This window comes from Seriola aureovittata, chromosome 9, assembly GCF_021018895.1.
Source record: "Seriola aureovittata isolate HTS-2021-v1 ecotype China chromosome 9, ASM2101889v1, whole genome shotgun sequence".
In the NCBI taxonomy this organism is placed as follows: domain Eukaryota; kingdom Metazoa; phylum Chordata; class Actinopteri; order Carangiformes; family Carangidae; genus Seriola; species Seriola aureovittata.
Genome location: NC_079372.1, coordinates 12,128,561 through 12,148,308, shown reverse-complemented (window position 1 = coordinate 12,148,308; position 19,748 = coordinate 12,128,561). Strand labels below are relative to the sequence as shown.

Below are 19,748 nucleotides of genomic sequence, written 5' to 3'. Positions count from 1 at the left end.
GAGGAGACCACCAGAACCTTAGGAGGCCTTGTTTATTTGGTAATGTCGATAATATCATGTCACTATGTAGAGTCTGCTTAGAAAGTGACACGACACAGTCTGAAAGTGTGAGAAAGGTAGAATGTGAATGTTTAGGATGTGTGCTGTGAAACTAAACATGGGTGTGGTGGGTTATCATCAGAATCTGTGACCATGTCCTGAACCGTTTAAATTGCCATCATAAGAACTGCCTTGAAAAGAAGAGGGAAATGAAAAACAGCTCAAAAAGTAGATAAATAGCAAAAGATTTAATTCCGCCTCATTTCCTCGTATATTCTAAAATGCTCCATCACAGTCAGCCATTGTCTTACTGAGGATTAAAAGGTGTGGTGGTCAACATGCAGCATCTCACACAACATCAAAGACCGGAAGCCGGGCATCAAATTCAGAAAAATCACAAATTACACAATAAAGTGCGTTTGAAGCACCAGGAAACCTGCCTCAAAAAAAACCTCTGGAGAGGCAGAATCTCAGACACATGACTGCAATGTGTCCTCTCAACAAAACAGCAAGAGCCAGGGAGCAGAGACTGGTCTGAGTGGAGGGTCCTGGAGTGAGTATGCCACCTAGAGGACAAGACAGTAAGGTTTCAGTGCGTCAGTGTGGGAAACTCACCATAGGGTGTCGCCGTCCCACAACAGCACAGAAATGATTCTCTAGAGGCACAAACTGCTCACCTATTTATACTATTTACCAGACAAGACATCAACAAATACCCTGACTTGATCATGCATACCAGTCCATGTTTAGATTAAATTACTAACAGATTAAATCTAACAAATGACAGATAAAGATGACACACTTCATCACAGAGGATTTAATAATGATTCCTGTTGTGATACCAACAACTAGTATTCTTATTATTGCCACACTCATCATTATTAACAGTAATAATAAACGCAGCATGGTGATAATAATATTGTTTTTGTTGCTGTTGGTGGTAGTATCAAAAGCTTTGTAAAGTAGCATACATAATTAACAGCATACAAAGCTGCAGAAAACAGAAATATACTTAATAAATGTAATATAAGGAATAGATATGAACTCCCCCCAAACCCCTGTTAATCAGCAGCTGCAGTAGAAAGTTATACCTGGTTGGCTGAAACAGTTGGTTTCAGTAGCTGGTGGTTGTTGACCCCACAGTCTGAGCCAACGTGCTGCCCTGTCAAAGCCCCGCCCCCAAGCAACAGTCTGTACTTGCTTCAGTCTTTATGACAGCAGCAGCTATTAAAACCCTGAGGACCAAGGGGCACTGGTCACAAAAATCTCTCTAAATCAACTGCTGGGGAAAAAAAAGCTCTTTTGAATTATTAAAAATTAAGTCCTACTTATCACAATGCATTGCCTGAAAAGTCTGAGGACAGCTAACCCGGGAATCTTGCAGCTGTTTAAAAATGCAGGGATCTCTGCCAGAGTTGGAGCTGACAGCATTGTCTTGTCCAGGACACAACAACCTGTTCCTCTCCCCTGCTGGGTCGTAGCATCACCCCACAACCACAGAGCCTTTCATCACCAGAAGGGGCCTGATGTGGACCAAGGACACTCCAAGTAGGTCACAGTAGGCTGTAAATGAATAAATCAACATTAATTAGCCAAATTCTTATTCATCTCTGTTCTTCATAATTTCTTAACAATATTCCATTGTTAAAACCATTAGCATATCCCTACAATATTCCTATAGGGGGTTTATTCTACTTGTTGTGCCGTAAAATATCTGTTTTAGCCTATAGCATCTCTGTGGATCAGCACTAATTATTTCTTAAGCTTTAAAGAAAAGTTTGACATAAACTACCTTTAATTACAATTTTGCTTGAAATTAGATGATAATAGCGAAACTACAGCCAGAAGAGCCTTAGCTTAGTTAAGTTAGCACAACGACTAGAAACACTGGGAAACAGCTAGCCTGGTTCCATTATGGTTATAAAAATTTATGCAAGCGCCCACGGCTCACTAATTAACACGTTATATCTCGTTAGTTTATCCCATACACAAACTAAAGTATAAAAATAAATTGCGGTTTCAAGGGATTACATCAGAGATGTTAAAAAGACTGTTTCTTCGCTGGCACAGCCACTTCCAGGAATTTTTGCGGGTTGCTTTGCAACCAGTGTTGTTCAAAGGATGTGTAAAGTGTAAAGTAGCCTGTATTTTGGTTTTCATTTAGATGAGTTAAAAAAAAAAATCTTATATATAGAGAATATGATCTTAAATATCTGTAAAATGAAATTATTCTATACAAACTCTTTTGGATAAGGCTACATTTAAGTTAAAAGTCTCCACTTTATGAACAGATGAACAGCAGCTTGACACCATGTTTTGTTTAGCCTACATTTTGGAAATGAGGCAGGCTAGGCCTAATTTGCAGATAGCAGATCCTGTTTGATGTACTGTATATTATTGGATAAGGCTGAAGAAAACTTTCTCATTCTCAGACAAGGGGAGCTATAAGGAGTAACTTTAAAAACATTTTAAAAGGGGTTTTTGGGCCTTTATTTGTGATGGACATTGCAGATAATGATATATTTGGAAAGACTGAATTATTAGTCCAATTTTGACATAAATTAAGGCTCAGGGGTTTAAACTAGCTGTCTGTGCATCACTGCTGATGATGTACTGCTGATGATCGCTGTTGATGATATTGATGAGCATCAAACTGCCACTGAACTGCCTTGCAGTTAATGTAGTGAAAAAAACACCAACTGGGACATCAAGACCTGTGGTCAAGACTGTATGAAGTTATTATGCCGGCCAAAAAATAGTCCTGGAGCTCCATCACACTGCAGTTGAAAATTTTAAACAAACAAGGTATTATGTGCTAATTAGTAAACTAAAGAGGGGATGGTAGGTGGATTTTTTCAACTTAGGGCAAAGGGAAGGCTAACTGTTTCCCTTTACCGCCAGTCTTTATGCTAAGCTAACTGTCGCCTGTATATCTAGTAGGAGTGGGCTATGCCACAAAATTTGGTTTCAGTGGGAAACCAAGTTATACCATGGCAAAGATCCTTATTAATACAAACATCAATATTTGGTACCACTTTCTGATAGGGCACCATTCATAAAGGTTTAAAATGTGTAGTCAAAGGCTTTATTAATGGTTCATACATTGCATACTAATGCTTTAGAGATCAGTTATAAGCCATAAATAAATAACTTTTGGGTTGCCAGGTAAAGAAAAATCCTCCCCAGCATGGCACTTTGCTATCTCTTGAATTCATTAGGGAGACTTATCCAAGCCATCAAATCTGCCATTATAAACATTAGTAAGTCATTACCAAAGGGTTTCATGTTTCACACTTTTTAATAAGTCATGTCTAATAATGTCCTGCAGCCCCTTTTCAGAAGGTAAATAGTCCATCTCCCTAATAAATTTATGCTTATACTTTACTATACTTTACACACAAAAAAAATGTACCTGTAGTTGGCACTTTGTATTTATAACTTTTTTCATCTCCTGTTTAAAAAAAAGAAATATGTTTTGTTAACATAAAACTCAAAAAGGTAAGTAATTAAAAATTCAGAATACTGGTTTATACATTTAAAGTAATCAGTCATGGAGCAGAGATCATTGCTTCCCTCACACACACATTTCATGTAAAGAACTAGGTCAGTACCTGGACGTTTGCCAGAATTTTCCTTACTGGTCATGGTGTTGGCTTATAAACACTGACACACTGCTCAGGCTTGTAACTGGATTGGAGTGAGTCCAAATCTAAAGATGTATGTTGTTGTTGTTGTTTTTTTTTAGCACAAGTAGGTTAATGTCCAGTATGGAGGACCTACTTTTCTACACCATCACTGAAGGCAAAGAGATGATCCCCCTCTCCCAGTTCATCTCTGTGAGTCAACAGCATCGTCACACTTCCTCTGTCATATGGCTGTCTTGACTGTGGCGTATGTGGATTTACAACACAAACACACTGTCTCCTGCTGCTGTGTTATCTTTCGAAAAGCCCCTTTGACTTTGGTTAAATCAACCTTGGGGATTGAAATAGGAGCCCACAACAGGAAGAATGTCTCCAGCTGGATGTAGGGTCAAGTTTAAAAGGTGTTTAGAAACCTTATGTAATAATATGGTGGGTGTGACACTTAGGCGTGAGGAAATCACCATCAACAACAACATGCATACATACAGACACACACACACACACACACACACACACACACACACACACATTACTGAAGAAATGTCAAGCTTTTGTGAACCTGTGCCACAGTTATTTATATTTTCATAGTCTTGCAAGGGGGCCATTCCTACGTTATACATATTTCAGGAGATGAGCAGGACACAGACTGTGTGGTGTTTTTGTGCTCTCTGATAACTGACAAGCTATTGCAAACCACTGCACCCTCTTTTAGCTTCTGTGGTGCAACCTTTTAGATAGTGTCATAAAAAAAAGGCAAACATGAACATCTGGTGACCTCGGTGTCTATGGCAACTCTGATTTTCAAAAGGAGCATGCATTTAGGAGAAGAGACATGTGTCAACACAGGTGGCTTGTTGTTAGGCCACGCATGATGTGTTTGTAGAGGTGACTGGGGCAGGACATACATGGTGAAAGTGTTATTCAGTGTCTCTGCATGTCAATAACATCAATAATTGCTGTCACTTAGACTTAAAATCAGCCTACATGAATATTTCTTGGTAAAAAAAAAAGTAAAAATTATGGTTTCAGAAGTCAGAGTTAGGGTTAGTTTATTCCAGTGTATCTTGTAGAGAAGGCAACATAGAATGAGAAATCACTGTGCTAATATCACAAAAATTACATTTAATTTTAGAAAGTTGAGGAAACAAGCTGATTTGTATTGGAAATAATTGTAAAAGCTTTCACTCCATTAACACATTTTCATTTCTCATTCACTCAGTTTTTCATTTAGGAAAATATATTTTATTCCCCAATCATAAAATAATGCCTAGTTAAGATGGAGAGAACCAGTGAATTTTTGTCATGTTACTTTATAACATGACTAACAATTAATGGATTATCAAAACTGATTTCAGCATTCAGCAACTTCAGCATTTCCTGGCCCGAAGCTATAAGAATCACTCACAGACATGCAGTAACAGCAACATCAAGCTTGCAGCCGTGTACTTGGTCTGTTCGCTCAGTGAATCAGTTATTAGAGGAGATGACTCAAAAAAACATTGGAGCCTCTCTGGTCAGGAGGGTCGTGCACATGGTGTCCCCAAAATAGATGCACGTGGTTCATACAGGGACTTTCAGCCAGTCATGTGACTTGTGAGAGGGTTTCCAGTGATCCGGTCTACACCTGTATTTCTTCCTCAGAGGCATGTGGGCACCCCTGAGCCTTTGAAGTCCCCTAACTATATATTCCATCCACACACATTTGATATCCTGCTAATTGGCATCGCATAAACACTGCTGTGCATGACTCAAAGTCTTTGATAAAGTCTTATTTATGTCATTTATGACTTCCTACTTTCCTCCCACGTGTGTTCATTTGATGAAACCTATATACCAACTTTCCTTCTTCTGCAGGCTTTGAGAAAAACAGGTTTGTTGACGTCTGACCCTCGGCTGCGTGACTGTGTCCATCAGATGCGACAATCCACACGAGACTCTGTCGGGCCTGTCATGATGGACAAGAAGCTCTTCAGAAGGTGAGGAAAGATTTGTGTATTTACAGCTTCAACTTTTACATGAATGTACTTTTCTTATATACTGGGTTTGTATCGCTGCTGCAGTGTTACCTAGTGTTCATTTTATTTCTCAATCAGATTTCTTCTTACTTACTATTAGTTTGTAAAAACTGCAATGTTCTCAAATATTGGAGAAAAGGATGGGTACAAGGTGCAAGGTTAGGTTGAGGGTCTTTCTTACTTTTCTGTGCTTATGTAAAGGAGATTATTTGTGGTCAGCGCTATTTGAGTCCAAGAGACTGACAGATGCAGGCGTTTTATGGCTGACAGCTGCTACTAACCAAATTCACATGCGCACATGCCAGCCAAAGCAGTAGAGTGCACGGGATAGAGGGGTCTCAGGGGCAGTTAATGAAAGGGCATCATTCTGGTTTAGCTCCAGACTGTGGCAATTACATTAGTAGACTCAACAGATCTGTGAGCTTCATGCAGACTGCTGTCCAAACAGTATAGTTTCCTAACCGCCAAGTGTAATTCACTCAGACTCATCTTTTGGCCTGGAACAGCAGAGCATTACACAGTCTGGTCATCTTCATCAAACTTAATTGGCCCTATCCGACTTGTCTGTGCTTGTTTTCTGACATTTGTGATGTTATCCATTCCTGAAGAACACTCGAGAGCTCACTAGAAATATACTACTAGAAATAGAGAGAGCTATCTTCAATTTTTTTTTTGGAAATGACCCATATGAATAATGCAAGCTCTCTCCACTCTCTTCTTCTGGTGTCCCAAAGCCTCACGCTAGCATCGCCTTGGATCAGTGAAGGCTAAAGGACAGATATTTTAGTTCAGACAAGCTGTGACAGAATGTGCACATCTTTCCTTCCAAGCATTCAGCACTGCTGATCAATTACTGCAACGGAAATCTGTTATAAGTATTTTAACTGGGTGTTTATTACCTGACACTGGTCACTTTAAATCCAATGTGATGAAAATAATGATGAAAGCCCATTAACACAATAAAAAAAACCCATTTTAATTAAATAGAAATGCAATGTGTAATGCAAATTTTTGGGCATCCATGGGCAAACTAAATATTTTGTTGATTTTGTAGTCACTTGAAAATTTGAAAGAAGTGAATTCACCCCCTGCAGCAAACAGACATTAAAAAGCGAGCCTTTCTCTAAATGTTAATTCACTGTCACTTTTTATGTCACAAACTTAAAGTATTGAAAAAACTAAAGTGTAACCGTGGTGTGGACAAAAGTTTGGGCACCCCGCTACGTCAGTACTTAGTGAACCTTGCCTTGGCAGATATCACAGCTTGAAAACATGCTTTGTTGTAGCAGCTTAGAGTCTGTCTATTCTTGATTTAGAACGCTCACCCACTCTGCACTTCACTCGAAGCTCTGAGATATTTTTAGGAAGTCTCGCACACACAGCATGTTTAAGATCTACCCACAGATTCAATGATGAAGTCAGGGGACTGTGGGGGCTGTTCCTAAAAGCTCCAGCTTGTGTTTCTTGAAGTAGTTAATGATAGATTTTGAGGTCTGATTTAGCTTCATTATCCTGCAATCAGCTTCTTTTCACTTTGAATTTCTTGACTGACTGCCGGACCTTTTATATCCTGAATTTGCTGATATTTAGTGGAATCCATTCTTCCTCTGATCTGTGCAGTTTTTCCTGTGCCACTGCCTGCCACACAACCCTAAAGCAGAATAGTGTAACCCCCACGCTTAACAGATAATTAGCTAATTAAATAAATGGTAAGAGTGCATTAACATTTGAAAAAATGCCCATTTTCAATGTGTTTGTTGCAGAGGTTGTATTTACATCTTTTCAATTCAAAAAATCACCAAAATATGGAATTTGTCTGAACTTTTGATTACAACTGTAACTCCATGTTAGCTAGTTAGCTTATTTAGTGAGGTCAGATTAGCCATAGTAGCATGTAGCTATCCTGTTAACAATCCTGCTAACTGTACCACTGCCTGAAGCTATGAAATTTAATTTCAGTTCCTGTTACTCTGATCAATAGTTGTCTTTTTTCACAGCAGACATTTTGACATGTCACAGTAGCAAAACAACAGGTGTAAATGATCAAATTAATTTTGGCTGAGCTCCATTTAGCTGCTGCAGTTTCAAGCTCCTGGTGTTGTGCCTGCTGGCTTACTGACAATTGAATACAACAGAGCCATCGTTAATGTTATTAGTAACACCTGTGCTTTGCTTACTATGAGACCCCTACAACACAATGGAGGTGTATGGAATTTTGTTTGAAATTCTCATGTTGCTATTACATTTTGCATGCTATGTAAATGTTCAATGCAATGAGCATCGAAAATGAAATTTAATACAATCTGTGAGCTCTTACAAAAATCATTGTTTATTATTTGAATTATGAATCCAACAGTAATTGCAGAATCGGTCTTTGAAGTGTTTGATACCTAACCCTGTGACGATCGGTTCAATTGTGTGTCCTTTTGTAGGTGTGTGGGCAACAACATCATGCTGCTCACTAAAGCTTTCAGAAAAAAGTTTATCATCCCCAACTTTGCAGAGTTTACCCAGCAGTTAAATAAGATGTATGACCATGCACAACAGCAGGAGGCAGGACAGGTAAGTAAACACACATACTGGCTCAGTGTTTTCTTATTCATTGTACTACACTGTCACTCACATCTCCATTTCTTTTTGCAGGTAGCTAATTACATTCCTCAGCTGGCTAAGTTCAGCTGTGATCTCTGGGGTGTATCTCTGTGCACAATTGACGGACAGAGGTGAGGTAACATCTTCACGTTAACTTATGTTTCCATTCTGAAACCCTCCATCGTGTGCACCGCATCACTAACAAACCTCCATTTTTGTTTTGATTTGTTTTGTTTTTATTTTTTTTCCATGCTCCTCCATTACATCCTCATGTGATGCAGATACTCTGTGGGTGACACCAAGGTTCCCTTCTGTCTGCAGTCGTGTGTGAAGCCTCTGGAGTACGCCATTGCCGTGCACGAGCTTGGCAGCGAGCGTGTTCACAACTTTGTGGGCAAAGAGCCCAGTGGATTCAAGTTCAACAAACTGTCACTAAATGAAGAAGGTAAGTTGTTAGTTGTCTCCAGCTGTCCTCTATAGACAATAACAAGCAATAACAATACTGCTGTGTACACCTTTTCCTCTAATATGTTATTGAGAAATCTTGGAAACTCTGGTTGTTGACCTGTAATTTCAACTGATTCTGATTGTTGACAACAGACCAAATGTAGTGCAAGAACAAGCCACAGTTTCAAAAGAAAAAAAAAAGTTGCCCTGATGGACTTCTAGCCAGACTGTGTACCATTTTATCACCTCACCTTTGTAGCTATTTGCTATTACATACTCGCCTCCAAAGCAAACAGAAGTGTATCTGTTCAGTTTGTTAGCTGATGTTACTCTAAGACCCCCTCAGGAAATATACTCTCTAATCTCACAGTTTATTGCTCTTGTGTTTAGGGACAAATCAGTGATAACATGCTCTCATTTCTTGTGCAGATAAACCACACAACCCGATGGTGAATGCTGGAGCTATCGTCATCAGTTCTTTAATTAAGGTAAAATCTAAAGGCTTGTCAGCACTGACTAAACACAGAGGTTTCTTTTTTAGAATATGCACACAAAACATATTACATAGTTGATTGTCATTAATCAGCGTATCAGGGCAAAAACAGTCTACATCTCAGGAGGTACCTTGTCGTGGCCAAAAATAGACTCTGTTTTTAAACCCCGACCTTATTAAATGTTTTCCCCCGTCAATTATAACTCTTACGCTGCAGAGTCTCACCAGACTTAATTACAGTTCAAAAGGTTAATCAGTTAGGGCTTCAAAAGTAATGATGAAAAACAAGAAACTAAAGAGCACAGTCAGACTTACGTACTACCATTAAAAGACATCCACAAATTATGCTTTCAATTTCTTTTTGCTATTGGCTGAATCCTCAGCAGAAGCAGGAAGCTGTGCAAAAAATATACATAGGCCCAATGCACCAAATTTTGCAACATGAGATGAAATTTGTCAACAAAAGTCAATGTGAAACGTGACAATGCCTCTATTTTCAGTCTGTGTGTAAACAGTACCAGCAATTTACTTTTGTGGAACAGGCCCTGTCTAAAATAAAACAGTTTTGGTAGTATTAAAACAAAACGAGATAGCTGTAAGCTTTCAAGTTTTGAAAATAATTATGACTATGGTTATGAAGGCCTCAGCCACTGCAGCACTAAACGGGGTTCATGCCCAGTGAGAAGCCACAGAGTGTTATTTGTCTTAAAACTGAATCTGTTGGTGATGTTGTAATATTCACAATCAAAAATGATAGAAAACAACATTTTTGCACAACCTGGTGTGAGAATCAGTGAGTAAACACACTCCTGAAGTATGAACTCAGCAACAGCTATGGCATATCTAGTCACTCATCTATTGGCTGGTTACTTGTTGCCCACAGCAGTTGGACTATGGTCATCATCGTCCGACTGACCAGCCGTCAAACTCCTCTGTGAGCTTTGGCCTTATTGTAAGACATTGGGGGTGGGTTTTAGTCAAATATGGCTATGTGTGTGTTTCCTCTGTGGAGTTTTCCTGAAGTTTCACAGCTGACTGAAGAGATGCTCTGGGTCTCTTATCATATGTAGGTCAGGTCCAGCAGTGAGGGAGGGCACTGAATTTTGGCCTGACAGCAGGGGTGTGTGTGCACTTCTGGCCAATTACAGCCCTGAGAATAGAAGGTGTGTTGGATACCCCCCCCCCCCCCCCCCATGTGCATAACTGTACAGGGGGGCTATATTGTGCAAATACAGTTTGTGTACTCTATTTGCATCATACTGAGGAGGTTATGTACCTAAAAGATTGATATTTTGTGCAAAGAAAAGGAAAAATAAAGTACAAAGTTGATAAAAGCTGTTTTTGACTTTCTGCGAGAACAGCTGTACCACTAAATGTTTAAATGTCACAAATGTATAGGTTTTCTTCAAAAACTGCTCCAGAGAGGAACTACTACCAGTAATATTTGATATCATCTTTACCCTTTATAGGTTATAAGTCATTAAATATGAATGGAACTACCGTCTCTGTTGGGTAACTTTATAGCTTGGTAATGATCCCTTACCGGTCTGTGAAATTCAAGCACAGCCATAAACAGCCCCCAGGACACAGTGAGCACATTGCCACATGGACAGACAGGCATGAAGGCATCATGTACACGTCATATCTCAACGTCCACCCAAGATTAGACTCAAAGCTATGCTTTACTGTCAAAGTACTCAAACACTGCCATCTGTAGGGACTCACAGTCTCTTTGTATACTTTAAACTGGCATCAGAGAATTATTTTTTTCCCCCTCTGTTGACAGCCTCATTCAAATAAAGCCGAGAGGTTCGACTATGTAAGTAAATACTTTTCATTTTCACTATTTTTTTGATGCCACTTATTGGTTCGTGTCCCTACTGAACCATCTGTATGTGATTTTATTGTAGGTGATGGAGTTCTTGAAAAGCATGGCTGGTACAGAGTTTGTGGGCTTCAGCAATGCAACGTGAGTACCGTGCTTCAGGAAATACAACCACAACTGTCCTCTGAAATGCAGCTTTCTCATTCCTGTTATGTTCTTGCAGTTTTCAGTCAGAGAGGGAGACCGGTGATCGGAATTATGCAATTGGTTATTACCTGAAAGAGAAAAGGGTGAGGGTTTTTTGGTGGTTTGTATTTACAGTAATCACAATCACTTTAAGTGCTCGCTCAGTGCTCATGTTTTCAGAAAAACTGAGTGCACGCTCAATATACTCTGACTCTGATTGTAAGCTGTTGTCCTTGCAGTGCTTTCCTGACAATGCAGATATGATTGCGGCCCTTGACTTCTACTTTCAGGTGAGACAGTTTGCTGTTAACAGTGTGGTATTCTCTGGATGCAACTTTCAAGGAATAGTTTGACATTTTACTTTCTTGCCAAGAGTTAGTAGAGAAAATAGATAATACTGTCATGCTTGTGGAATACAAATGAAATCACAGCCAGCAGCAAGTTAATTTAGCTTAGCCTGCTCTGGTTGCCTGGCAATCTCATGATGACAACACGACTCCAAGAAGTCATTACACCCAGCCAAGGATCATATCTGCCCTGTAAAACCTACTTGTGTTAACACTTTGGTTTTTGAACAGATGGAACAAACAAGATTTAACATGTTAATTAATGAGCACATTTTGTAAGTGCCTTGAGTCCATTCCTACTGGTTTTCAGTGATTTCTTTCAAACTTTGGCCAGTATGACCATGACACTGGTATTTCATTCTGTGTGGTACTTGAAATATCTTTCGTCTTAATTTTAACATGACCCTGTATGTAGTTGATCTCACGGCACATTAATCTATATTTTTGTTAATTTTGTTTGACAATGTCGTAATCATGAGATAATGATTTTATCTGTAGCCCAGCAGCTTGGCATGTCTGCTGGTCAACACAGTATGTATGAGCCATAATCAGATTACACGCTTGTTGCACTGTTTGACAACAGTAACAGAAAAATATGTTAATGAGGACATCTACACTCACAGAGCACTTCAGTAGGAACACCATGCTAATACTGCGTAGTTCCTCCCTTTGCTCTCAAAACAGCCTCAGTTCCTCGTGACATGGATTCCTCAAGATGTTAGAAACATTCCCTAGAGATTGTTCTCCATGTTGACATGATTGCATCACATCATTTCTGCAGATTTTTCAGCTGCAAATTCATGCTGAGAATCTCCTGTTCTGTCACATCGGTGTTCTACTCAGATCCAGATCTGGTGACTGAGGAGGCCAGTGACGTTCACTGAATTCATTGTCATGTTCATGAGACCAGTTTGAGACTTTGATTTGTGACATGGGACATTATCATGCTGGAAGTAGCCATTAAAAGATTAGCAGAAATCCAGATTCATCAAACCAGGCTATATTTTTTCCAGTCTTCAACAGTCCAGGACTGTGTCCACTGCAGACTCAGACTTCTGTTTGGCTGACGGGAGTGGAGCCTGACGTGGTCTTCTGCTGTTCTAGCCCATCCACCTCAAGGTTCAATGTGTTGTTCAGCTGAGATGCTTTTCTGGTCACCACACTTGTAAAGAGTGGTTATTGTATCTGAGTTACTGCAGCTTTTCTGTCAGCTCCAACCAGTCTTGCCATTAAAAAATTATTTTCAACTCTCAATAATTAAAGGCATTTATATACATTTACAAGTAAATGTCATGCCTCAGAGATCCATGCTGCATTAAAAATTGACCTGGTGCTTAAAGATAGCAGAGAGAGAAAAGGAGCTGTTGGTCACACACACACGTTGTGATGGTGTCAGAACACGACACAACTGGATGCTGCACCTCTAATATTGGCTGTCAGGCAAATTTTGTTACCCTTAGATACAGCAAGTTAGCAGGTTCCCCTGGTCCCACTGCTAAGCTAAGCTAACTATCTGCTGGCTGCAGCTTAATATTTACTGTACCGTATCGACCTTCTCATCTAACTCTCAGCAATAAAGCAAACAAGCACATTTCCTATGTCAAACTACTGCTTCAAAACTTTTCTATATGCTTCTTCACTTCAAAAGTTTTTTGTTGTTGTTTTTTTTCTGTTACAGTTGTGTTCCATTGAGGTGACCTGTGAGTCAGGAAGCGTCATGGCTGCCACACTGGCCAATGGCGGTATTTGTCCAATCACGGGCGAGCGTGTGCTGAGCGCTGAAGCAGTTCGTAACACCCTGAGTCTCATGCATTCCTGTGGCATGTACGACTTCTCTGGACAGTTTGCTTTCCATGTGAGTCACAAGGAATTCAGCCATCTGTTCAAAAGCATTGTTGGCCTTATAACTCCAAGTGTTAGCTAGTCATGTGATGTTAAAGCCCTCCTGATTTTTTTAACCAGACATTTGACTTATTCCTCTTGCTCAGGTGGGCTTGCCTGCTAAATCTGGTGTTTCAGGTGCTGTTCTGCTGGTGGTCCCCAACGTCATGGGTATGATGTGTTGGTCCCCACCATTAGATCGGCTTGGAAACAGTGTTCGTGGCATTCACTTCTGTCAGGTATGCAGTCGCCATCACAGGTGTATTAATTTATCTTCATCTAATTTGTCTGTATCTGCATCTTTCAAACATTCTTATCTTATTCAAATTTTGATTCACTAGGAGCTGGTGTCATGCTTCAACTTCCACAATTACGACAACCTGAGACACTTCACAAAGAAACATGACCCCAGAAGAAGATCAGATGATGATCCAGTAAGTTAAGTGCCATAAAAGTAGATTCTCAGATTCACGCTAAGGCACATGGCTGCTTCTCTGGGTGAATTAGAAATACTGCAGAAGGATTTTCAGGCAAAAAAAACAAACTTTAATGTAAATCATTCCACTTTCATACTGTAGTGTTTGCCTTTTGATCCTTCAGAACAAGTCAGTGGTGAACCTAATGTTTGCAGCATACAGTGGTGACGTCTCTGCTCTGAGGAGGTAAGTAACAAACAGAAACATGGCCTTTCATTCTTCATCACCGAGTAGTGGACAATAATTGGGTGATGCAGTCTTGAAGGAATAGTTTGCCATTTATCCTGCAAAAAAGTTGTATAGAAAGGTTGATACTACTCTCATTTCTGAACACTAAAAATATGACTACAGCCAGCAACCAGTTAGCTTAGCTTAGCATAAGGATTGGAAATGGGGAAACATCAGTTGAAAAGAAAACATCTGCCTGTCAGCACCTTTAAAGCACACTAATTACCACATTGTATTTTGTCCGTTTAATTACAACTGAAGTTTAAGAAGTTGAGAAGAATGAGAAGTTGTGGTTTTATGGGGGTTTGGTGTGCCTGGTAAACTTTTTGGTTTTGCACTTTATTAAACAAGCGAGATATATCATATTAATTACTGCGCTTCACAGGTGCTGGTGGGCAGATTCTTTTTTAACCTTTGGGCAGAACCAGGCTACCTGTTTCCGCCTGTTTCCAGTCTTTATGCTAAGCTAAGCTAACCATCTCCTGGCTTTAGCTTCACACTTTACATAAAGTGGTATCGATCCAAAGTCTGCTTTTCAAAGCATGTTCTTCCCTCATTTAATTAGAGGGATACTCGGCTCTTCTCAGCACAGTTTCTAACAGTTTGCCATCACTGGAGTTAACCTTTCCATGCATGTTCTCTCTGCTCTCCTCTGCTCCTTTATTATCCCTCCAGGTTTGCCCTTTCAGCTGTCAACATGGAGCAGAGAGACTACGACTCACGCACAGCGCTCCACATCGCTGCAGCCGAAGGTGACACTTCATTATTAGTTCATTCATTCTTCAATAATCTTGGCTTTGATATTCAAACGACAAATTAAATATGGCATTTACATTACGTTTTAGTCTGGTTTGGAAGTATGATCACAATTGATGAGAATTGTTTTTCTTTCAGGTCATGTGGAAGCTGTAATCTTCCTGACTGAAATATGCAAAGTGAATCCACACATGAAAGACAGGTAAGAGTTTTTTAAATACAAACTCATTCATCTGATGTTAGATTAAAAATGGTAGAAAAATATATCCATCTCCATATTACTAACTATAACAATCCATCCATCTCCATATTACATTGTGTCATCTATCAGATGGGGGAACACACCCCTAGATGATGCCATGCAGTTTGGCCATGATGTTGTTATTTCAGTCCTGCAAGATTACCAGCGTGCAACCACTGAGGGCGACTCACCCGGCGACCCGGAGGAACAGAAGGCCACGCTGGATACGCTGAAGAGCATTGTTTAAACCACAAAGGATCATGAGGGTTTGTAATGGAAATCAATTTATCCTATTATGCACCTGAGAGGACTGAAAGGACACAGGGTGACTGAGAGATGTGATGAGTGAGTGACTTCATCTTTTTTGGACTGTTGAAAAGCTGCAAAATGCAGGATTCATTTCCTTTTTAGTGCATTTTCTCTGACCAGAGGTTTGGTCAGTATAATGTATCAACACAGGCAATATTCTGCTTGTATGGGGAAAAAAAATTATATTAATTTATACCATGATTTGGCTTTCGCGACAGTTTTTGTGCTTAGCTTCTGACAAAAAAATGGAGATGTACATATCAAATATATTTTGCCTATTTATTTTTAAAATATTTTAATATATTTTGCTTCATCATTATTTTATTTAATCAAGGTTTGATACCCCCTGTGTAATAAGTGTATAAATATTCCTAAAGGTGCTTGTTGATTATTCTACCTCAGTGGGAGGTGATTTATTTGCATTTGTGCCTTAACACTGGAAGGACTGTTTCATTGTAGTTGATGTGAGCTCACTGAGGTCTATAAGCCAGTTTATTTACTGCTGATACACCGCAGTGGTCGTGCTGGTAATTTTTTTTCTTTTGGGAGGAATTACTGGTTTCATTCACATGAGCTCTTTTTATGTTACTTGTGCGTCACAGAAACATGTGCATGTCTCAGGCGCTGGGAACAATGTGCATTTTGGTAGTTCTAGCACAAAATATATCATTAAAATTACAATTTGTGCAAATGAGTGTCGCAAACTAGACACAGTCATGTCTGAAGTGATACTTTCTGACATGAGGAAAATGGAAACTTATGCATAACTAAGTCATGTTATAAAAACTTATTATACAGTTGAATCAGCTCAAACGAAAGTCAGTGTTTTATTTCATTTAAACTCTGGCAAAGAAATGATTCCTCAGCATGACTATCTTTAGTCTGTCACTGTAAATATGTATCTTCCTGCTGTAAATAATATGAAAGCAGTTTGAGTGATGTTATTTTATTAAACAATATACAGTATGAACATGAGACTGAAAAAGGTTTTGTGCAGATTTGAGCTTTGTAACTGTTGGTAACACCAGAAGACAAAGTGTAAAAGAAAAACTTGGCAGTTAATGTTTCTCTCAACCACACATCTGAGAGGTAATACACGAGGTACACACAAAACAGCTTCTGTGATATGAATGCCTGAGGTCGATGACATACACAAAGTATGAACTTGCATTGTTAAGAGTCATGATTATGAACCAGCTGGCCCACAGAAAATTAACCATCATCTGAAGTTAAGCTGTACATGATTCCCAAGGAAGATATTGCTTTCTTTCCTGCATTAAAGATAATGTGATAAGTGTTTCCATGGTGCTACGCCCAGCCCACTGCCTGTCAAGACCATTACAATCATAGCCATCACAGTTTATCCTGCTTCACTTCAGGCCTTCAGGCTCCTCCAGACCAGAGTGTGTGAGCAGTTCCCCGTCCCAAAGTCCAAATGCGGGGCAGAGATGTGACTTGAACTGAACCCTGACGCTGTGAATGATCCTGGGCTTCTCAATGTCCACCAGCCCCAGGAGCCCCGCTTCGTAGTCAAGCAGGATGCCTACACGGTCAGGCTTTCCTACTAGCGTCACAGGAACCATCTTATTGCTGGTCATGGCAAACCATTTGCGCTGAGCGTAGCCAAACATCCAGGAGGAGTTGTTGGTGCCCACACACTCATCTCTGGACATCAACGCCTCAGCCACACCCAGACGAAACTCTTGAGACTTTTTGACAGTCACCTCCCAGTAGTGTCTTCCGCTGCTGATCTTCTCATCACCAAACACGACGGCCCAGTCTCGGAAACGCTCTGGGTTGTTTGGCACATGGCTGGGGTCCAGGCCCAGCATGCGGTAGATTATACCAGTGTCTTTCTTGAATAGGTCTAGGCTACTGTGGGCTGTTCTCTCATCAAGCCTAAACTGCAGATCTACAGAGAATAACAGACAAAAAGAAGATGAGATGTGATTAGTTTGATATTTAATGATGAAAGCCTCATTGGAGTCTGCGTTAGTACCCAAATCATGGCTGGCGTGTGCTGTCCTAGTCTAAAATACCTGTAAATGTATCATTTATACTCTGTATTCAAAGCGGATCAGGTCTCTCATAAGATTGCTTAAACAAGTGCTTCCTGATCCGGTCTAAGAAAAGCTGAATAAACCTTTTTCACAGTAGACAGTCTGACTGTCCAACACAGGTGTGACTGATAACACTGATTGCACTGCTGCAGGAGTCATCGTTACTGTCATCACTTCCACCTGTGCTTTTCCTGCTACCAGTCAGAATATCTGCTGTGAATCAAATTCATTTAGAAATTAACAGTACAAATAACAGTACTCTGATAATAACCATAAAGCCATCACAATTAATTAATATTAACATTGCAACTACAAGATGGACAGGCTTTAGACAGAAGGATAGAAACACATCAGTCAAACCCAAGACATAAAGAGGCCTCATCTTCCTCAAGTTCACAGTGAGTATAGCAGGAGGGTCTTATGTCCTTTGTAAAAACTCAGTAATTTTGGGACAAGTTTGACTTAAAACTTTGAATTTGCACAACAAAGCCTAAAGAGGCATACAAGTGAAAAGAGTTTTCCTAATACTGTCAACAGAATTACATTGAATTTTGTGATCTGATTAGGAACTTAATTTATATTGCCACTGCAAATTTTTTCACCGTGGTCATAATTTCATAGCAGTAATTAAATAAAATGTTGATGTTGATGATGATGATGACAGGAATTAAAAATATGCAAGACCTACTTCCTACTATAGGTCTCTCTTGCAAAGCCAGCTACAGGGCTGCACAAACGGACTGGGAAACATGGGCAGGACATTTCCTCGACTTCCCCTGGTTTCGCTTGTGTATTTGTTTTTGTCCTGAAGAAACGTGGCCATTACTTCGATAATATGGCGACAGCAGTAGCAACTTTATTACTGTGGCAGGTAGCCGGATTTTAACGGGAGAAGCCCAGAAAAATACATGACGTTTATCACCTAATGGGACATTGACCTCTGAGCTGCCGTCTCAAAAGCTAACATCCCTCCTTTCTTTCACATCAAACATTAACTCACTTCTCCCCGTCGAAGCGGATACGTAGCATCTCCTCGCTGGCAGGCTCACAGCCCGCCTGTGTCTGGCGGACAGGGAGGCGACAGTCCGTCCCGCCAGGCGACATACATGAGCTGCACTAAGAGGCGTCGCCATGTTTTCACTGCTGCTGCTCACGTGTCTCAGTTTCTTCTGCTTATCAACATGTAGCTGCAGCGCGCTCTGCCGCCCCCTGCAGGTCTGGAGAGGAACACTGAGACCTGCCCGACCACCGGGACACATCAGCACCACGGACAGCAGCCAGTCCGTCGCACCTGTCAAGTCCATGGCTGGATTAAGCTGTTAAGGAGCCAATGTGCAAACATTTGCTGTGCACCCCTACTTGTCATTTACCTGTCACACTCTGAGTGGGCCCCCCTGTCGCCATCAAGTTCCCATTAACCTCCTGTTTATTGGATTATGAGAATAGTGATCAATATCATATGGCTTCAAGAGATGGAACAAACATTATATAAAAAATAAACAGTATATGCCACTGTGTGGAATAATGTGATAAATAACTTTAAAGGGGGTAAGGGGTTGAATGGATCTGGCGTTTTTTTTTGTTTTGTTTTTTCCCAAGCAAAGTCTTCTGGCAATCACTGACTCAGCTAACTAAATCATTGACAAAAATTATTGTATCAGAGCATTCTTTTCCATATAAATAATACCAGGTGATATAGTTCTTTTCAGGAAAAAAAAATTATGAAATTATTAGAATATTATGAAATAAAGCATTACCCATTCATTTCATGACATACGTCTAAATCCTGTTTCAAAGCTTTCTCCACTGTTACATGCTGGTGAAGAAATATTGAATCCTTCATTTATTTTGCTTTATTTTGCCTAAAAATAGTCAAATTTAAATGTAGAGTCAAAAAATATTGGCATCAGGCTGTAATAGGTTATAAATACTACAACTGCTACTACACCCTGTGCCATGGTAGAGAGGGCATAGTTGTTTGTTATTTTGAGTCTGTGTGTGGTCATTTTGTCTCTTTGTAGTTGTTTTGTGTCACTTATTAATCTATCCATAGCGATATCCACAACACCACACCACCATAACCCTATATACAGATAAGAGAAATATCATTAACAAACTATCACACAGTCACACGTCTGAAACCATACACCTTTGGGAAAAGTTTGCTTAAGCCTTCAAAATTTAATGCATATTTATGCACTAACAATGG

The 19,748-nt window shown here is 39.9% G+C and overlaps 2 protein-coding genes across 2 annotated transcripts; one reads left to right on the top strand and one right to left on the bottom strand.

Moving 5' to 3' along the window:
* Nucleotides 1-1,248: 1,248 nt before the first annotated feature.
* On the top strand, nt 1,249-16,449 carry gls2a (glutaminase 2a (liver, mitochondrial)). The gene is made up of 18 exons (XM_056385583.1): nt 1,249-1,587; nt 3,785-3,875; nt 5,538-5,659; nt 8,131-8,260; nt 8,342-8,421; nt 8,572-8,735; nt 9,167-9,225; nt 11,017-11,049; nt 11,141-11,199; nt 11,279-11,345; nt 11,481-11,531; nt 13,267-13,443; nt 13,577-13,708; nt 13,811-13,903; nt 14,070-14,131; nt 14,849-14,925; nt 15,068-15,131; nt 15,261-16,449. The coding sequence occupies exons 1-18, from the start codon at nt 1,376-1,378 to the stop codon at nt 15,415-15,417; spliced, it is 1,830 nt and encodes a 609-aa protein (XP_056241558.1). The 5' UTR covers nt 1,249-1,375; the 3' UTR covers nt 15,418-16,449.
* On the bottom strand, nt 16,410-19,208 carry spryd4 (SPRY domain containing 4). The gene is made up of 2 exons (XM_056385584.1): nt 18,540-19,208; nt 16,410-17,391 (listed from the first exon to the last, which is right to left on the bottom strand). Exons 1-2 carry the CDS (start codon nt 18,841-18,843, stop codon nt 16,850-16,852), a joined length of 846 nt encoding a protein of 281 aa, XP_056241559.1. The 5' UTR covers nt 18,844-19,208; the 3' UTR covers nt 16,410-16,849.
* Nucleotides 19,209-19,748: the final 540 nt, after the last annotated feature.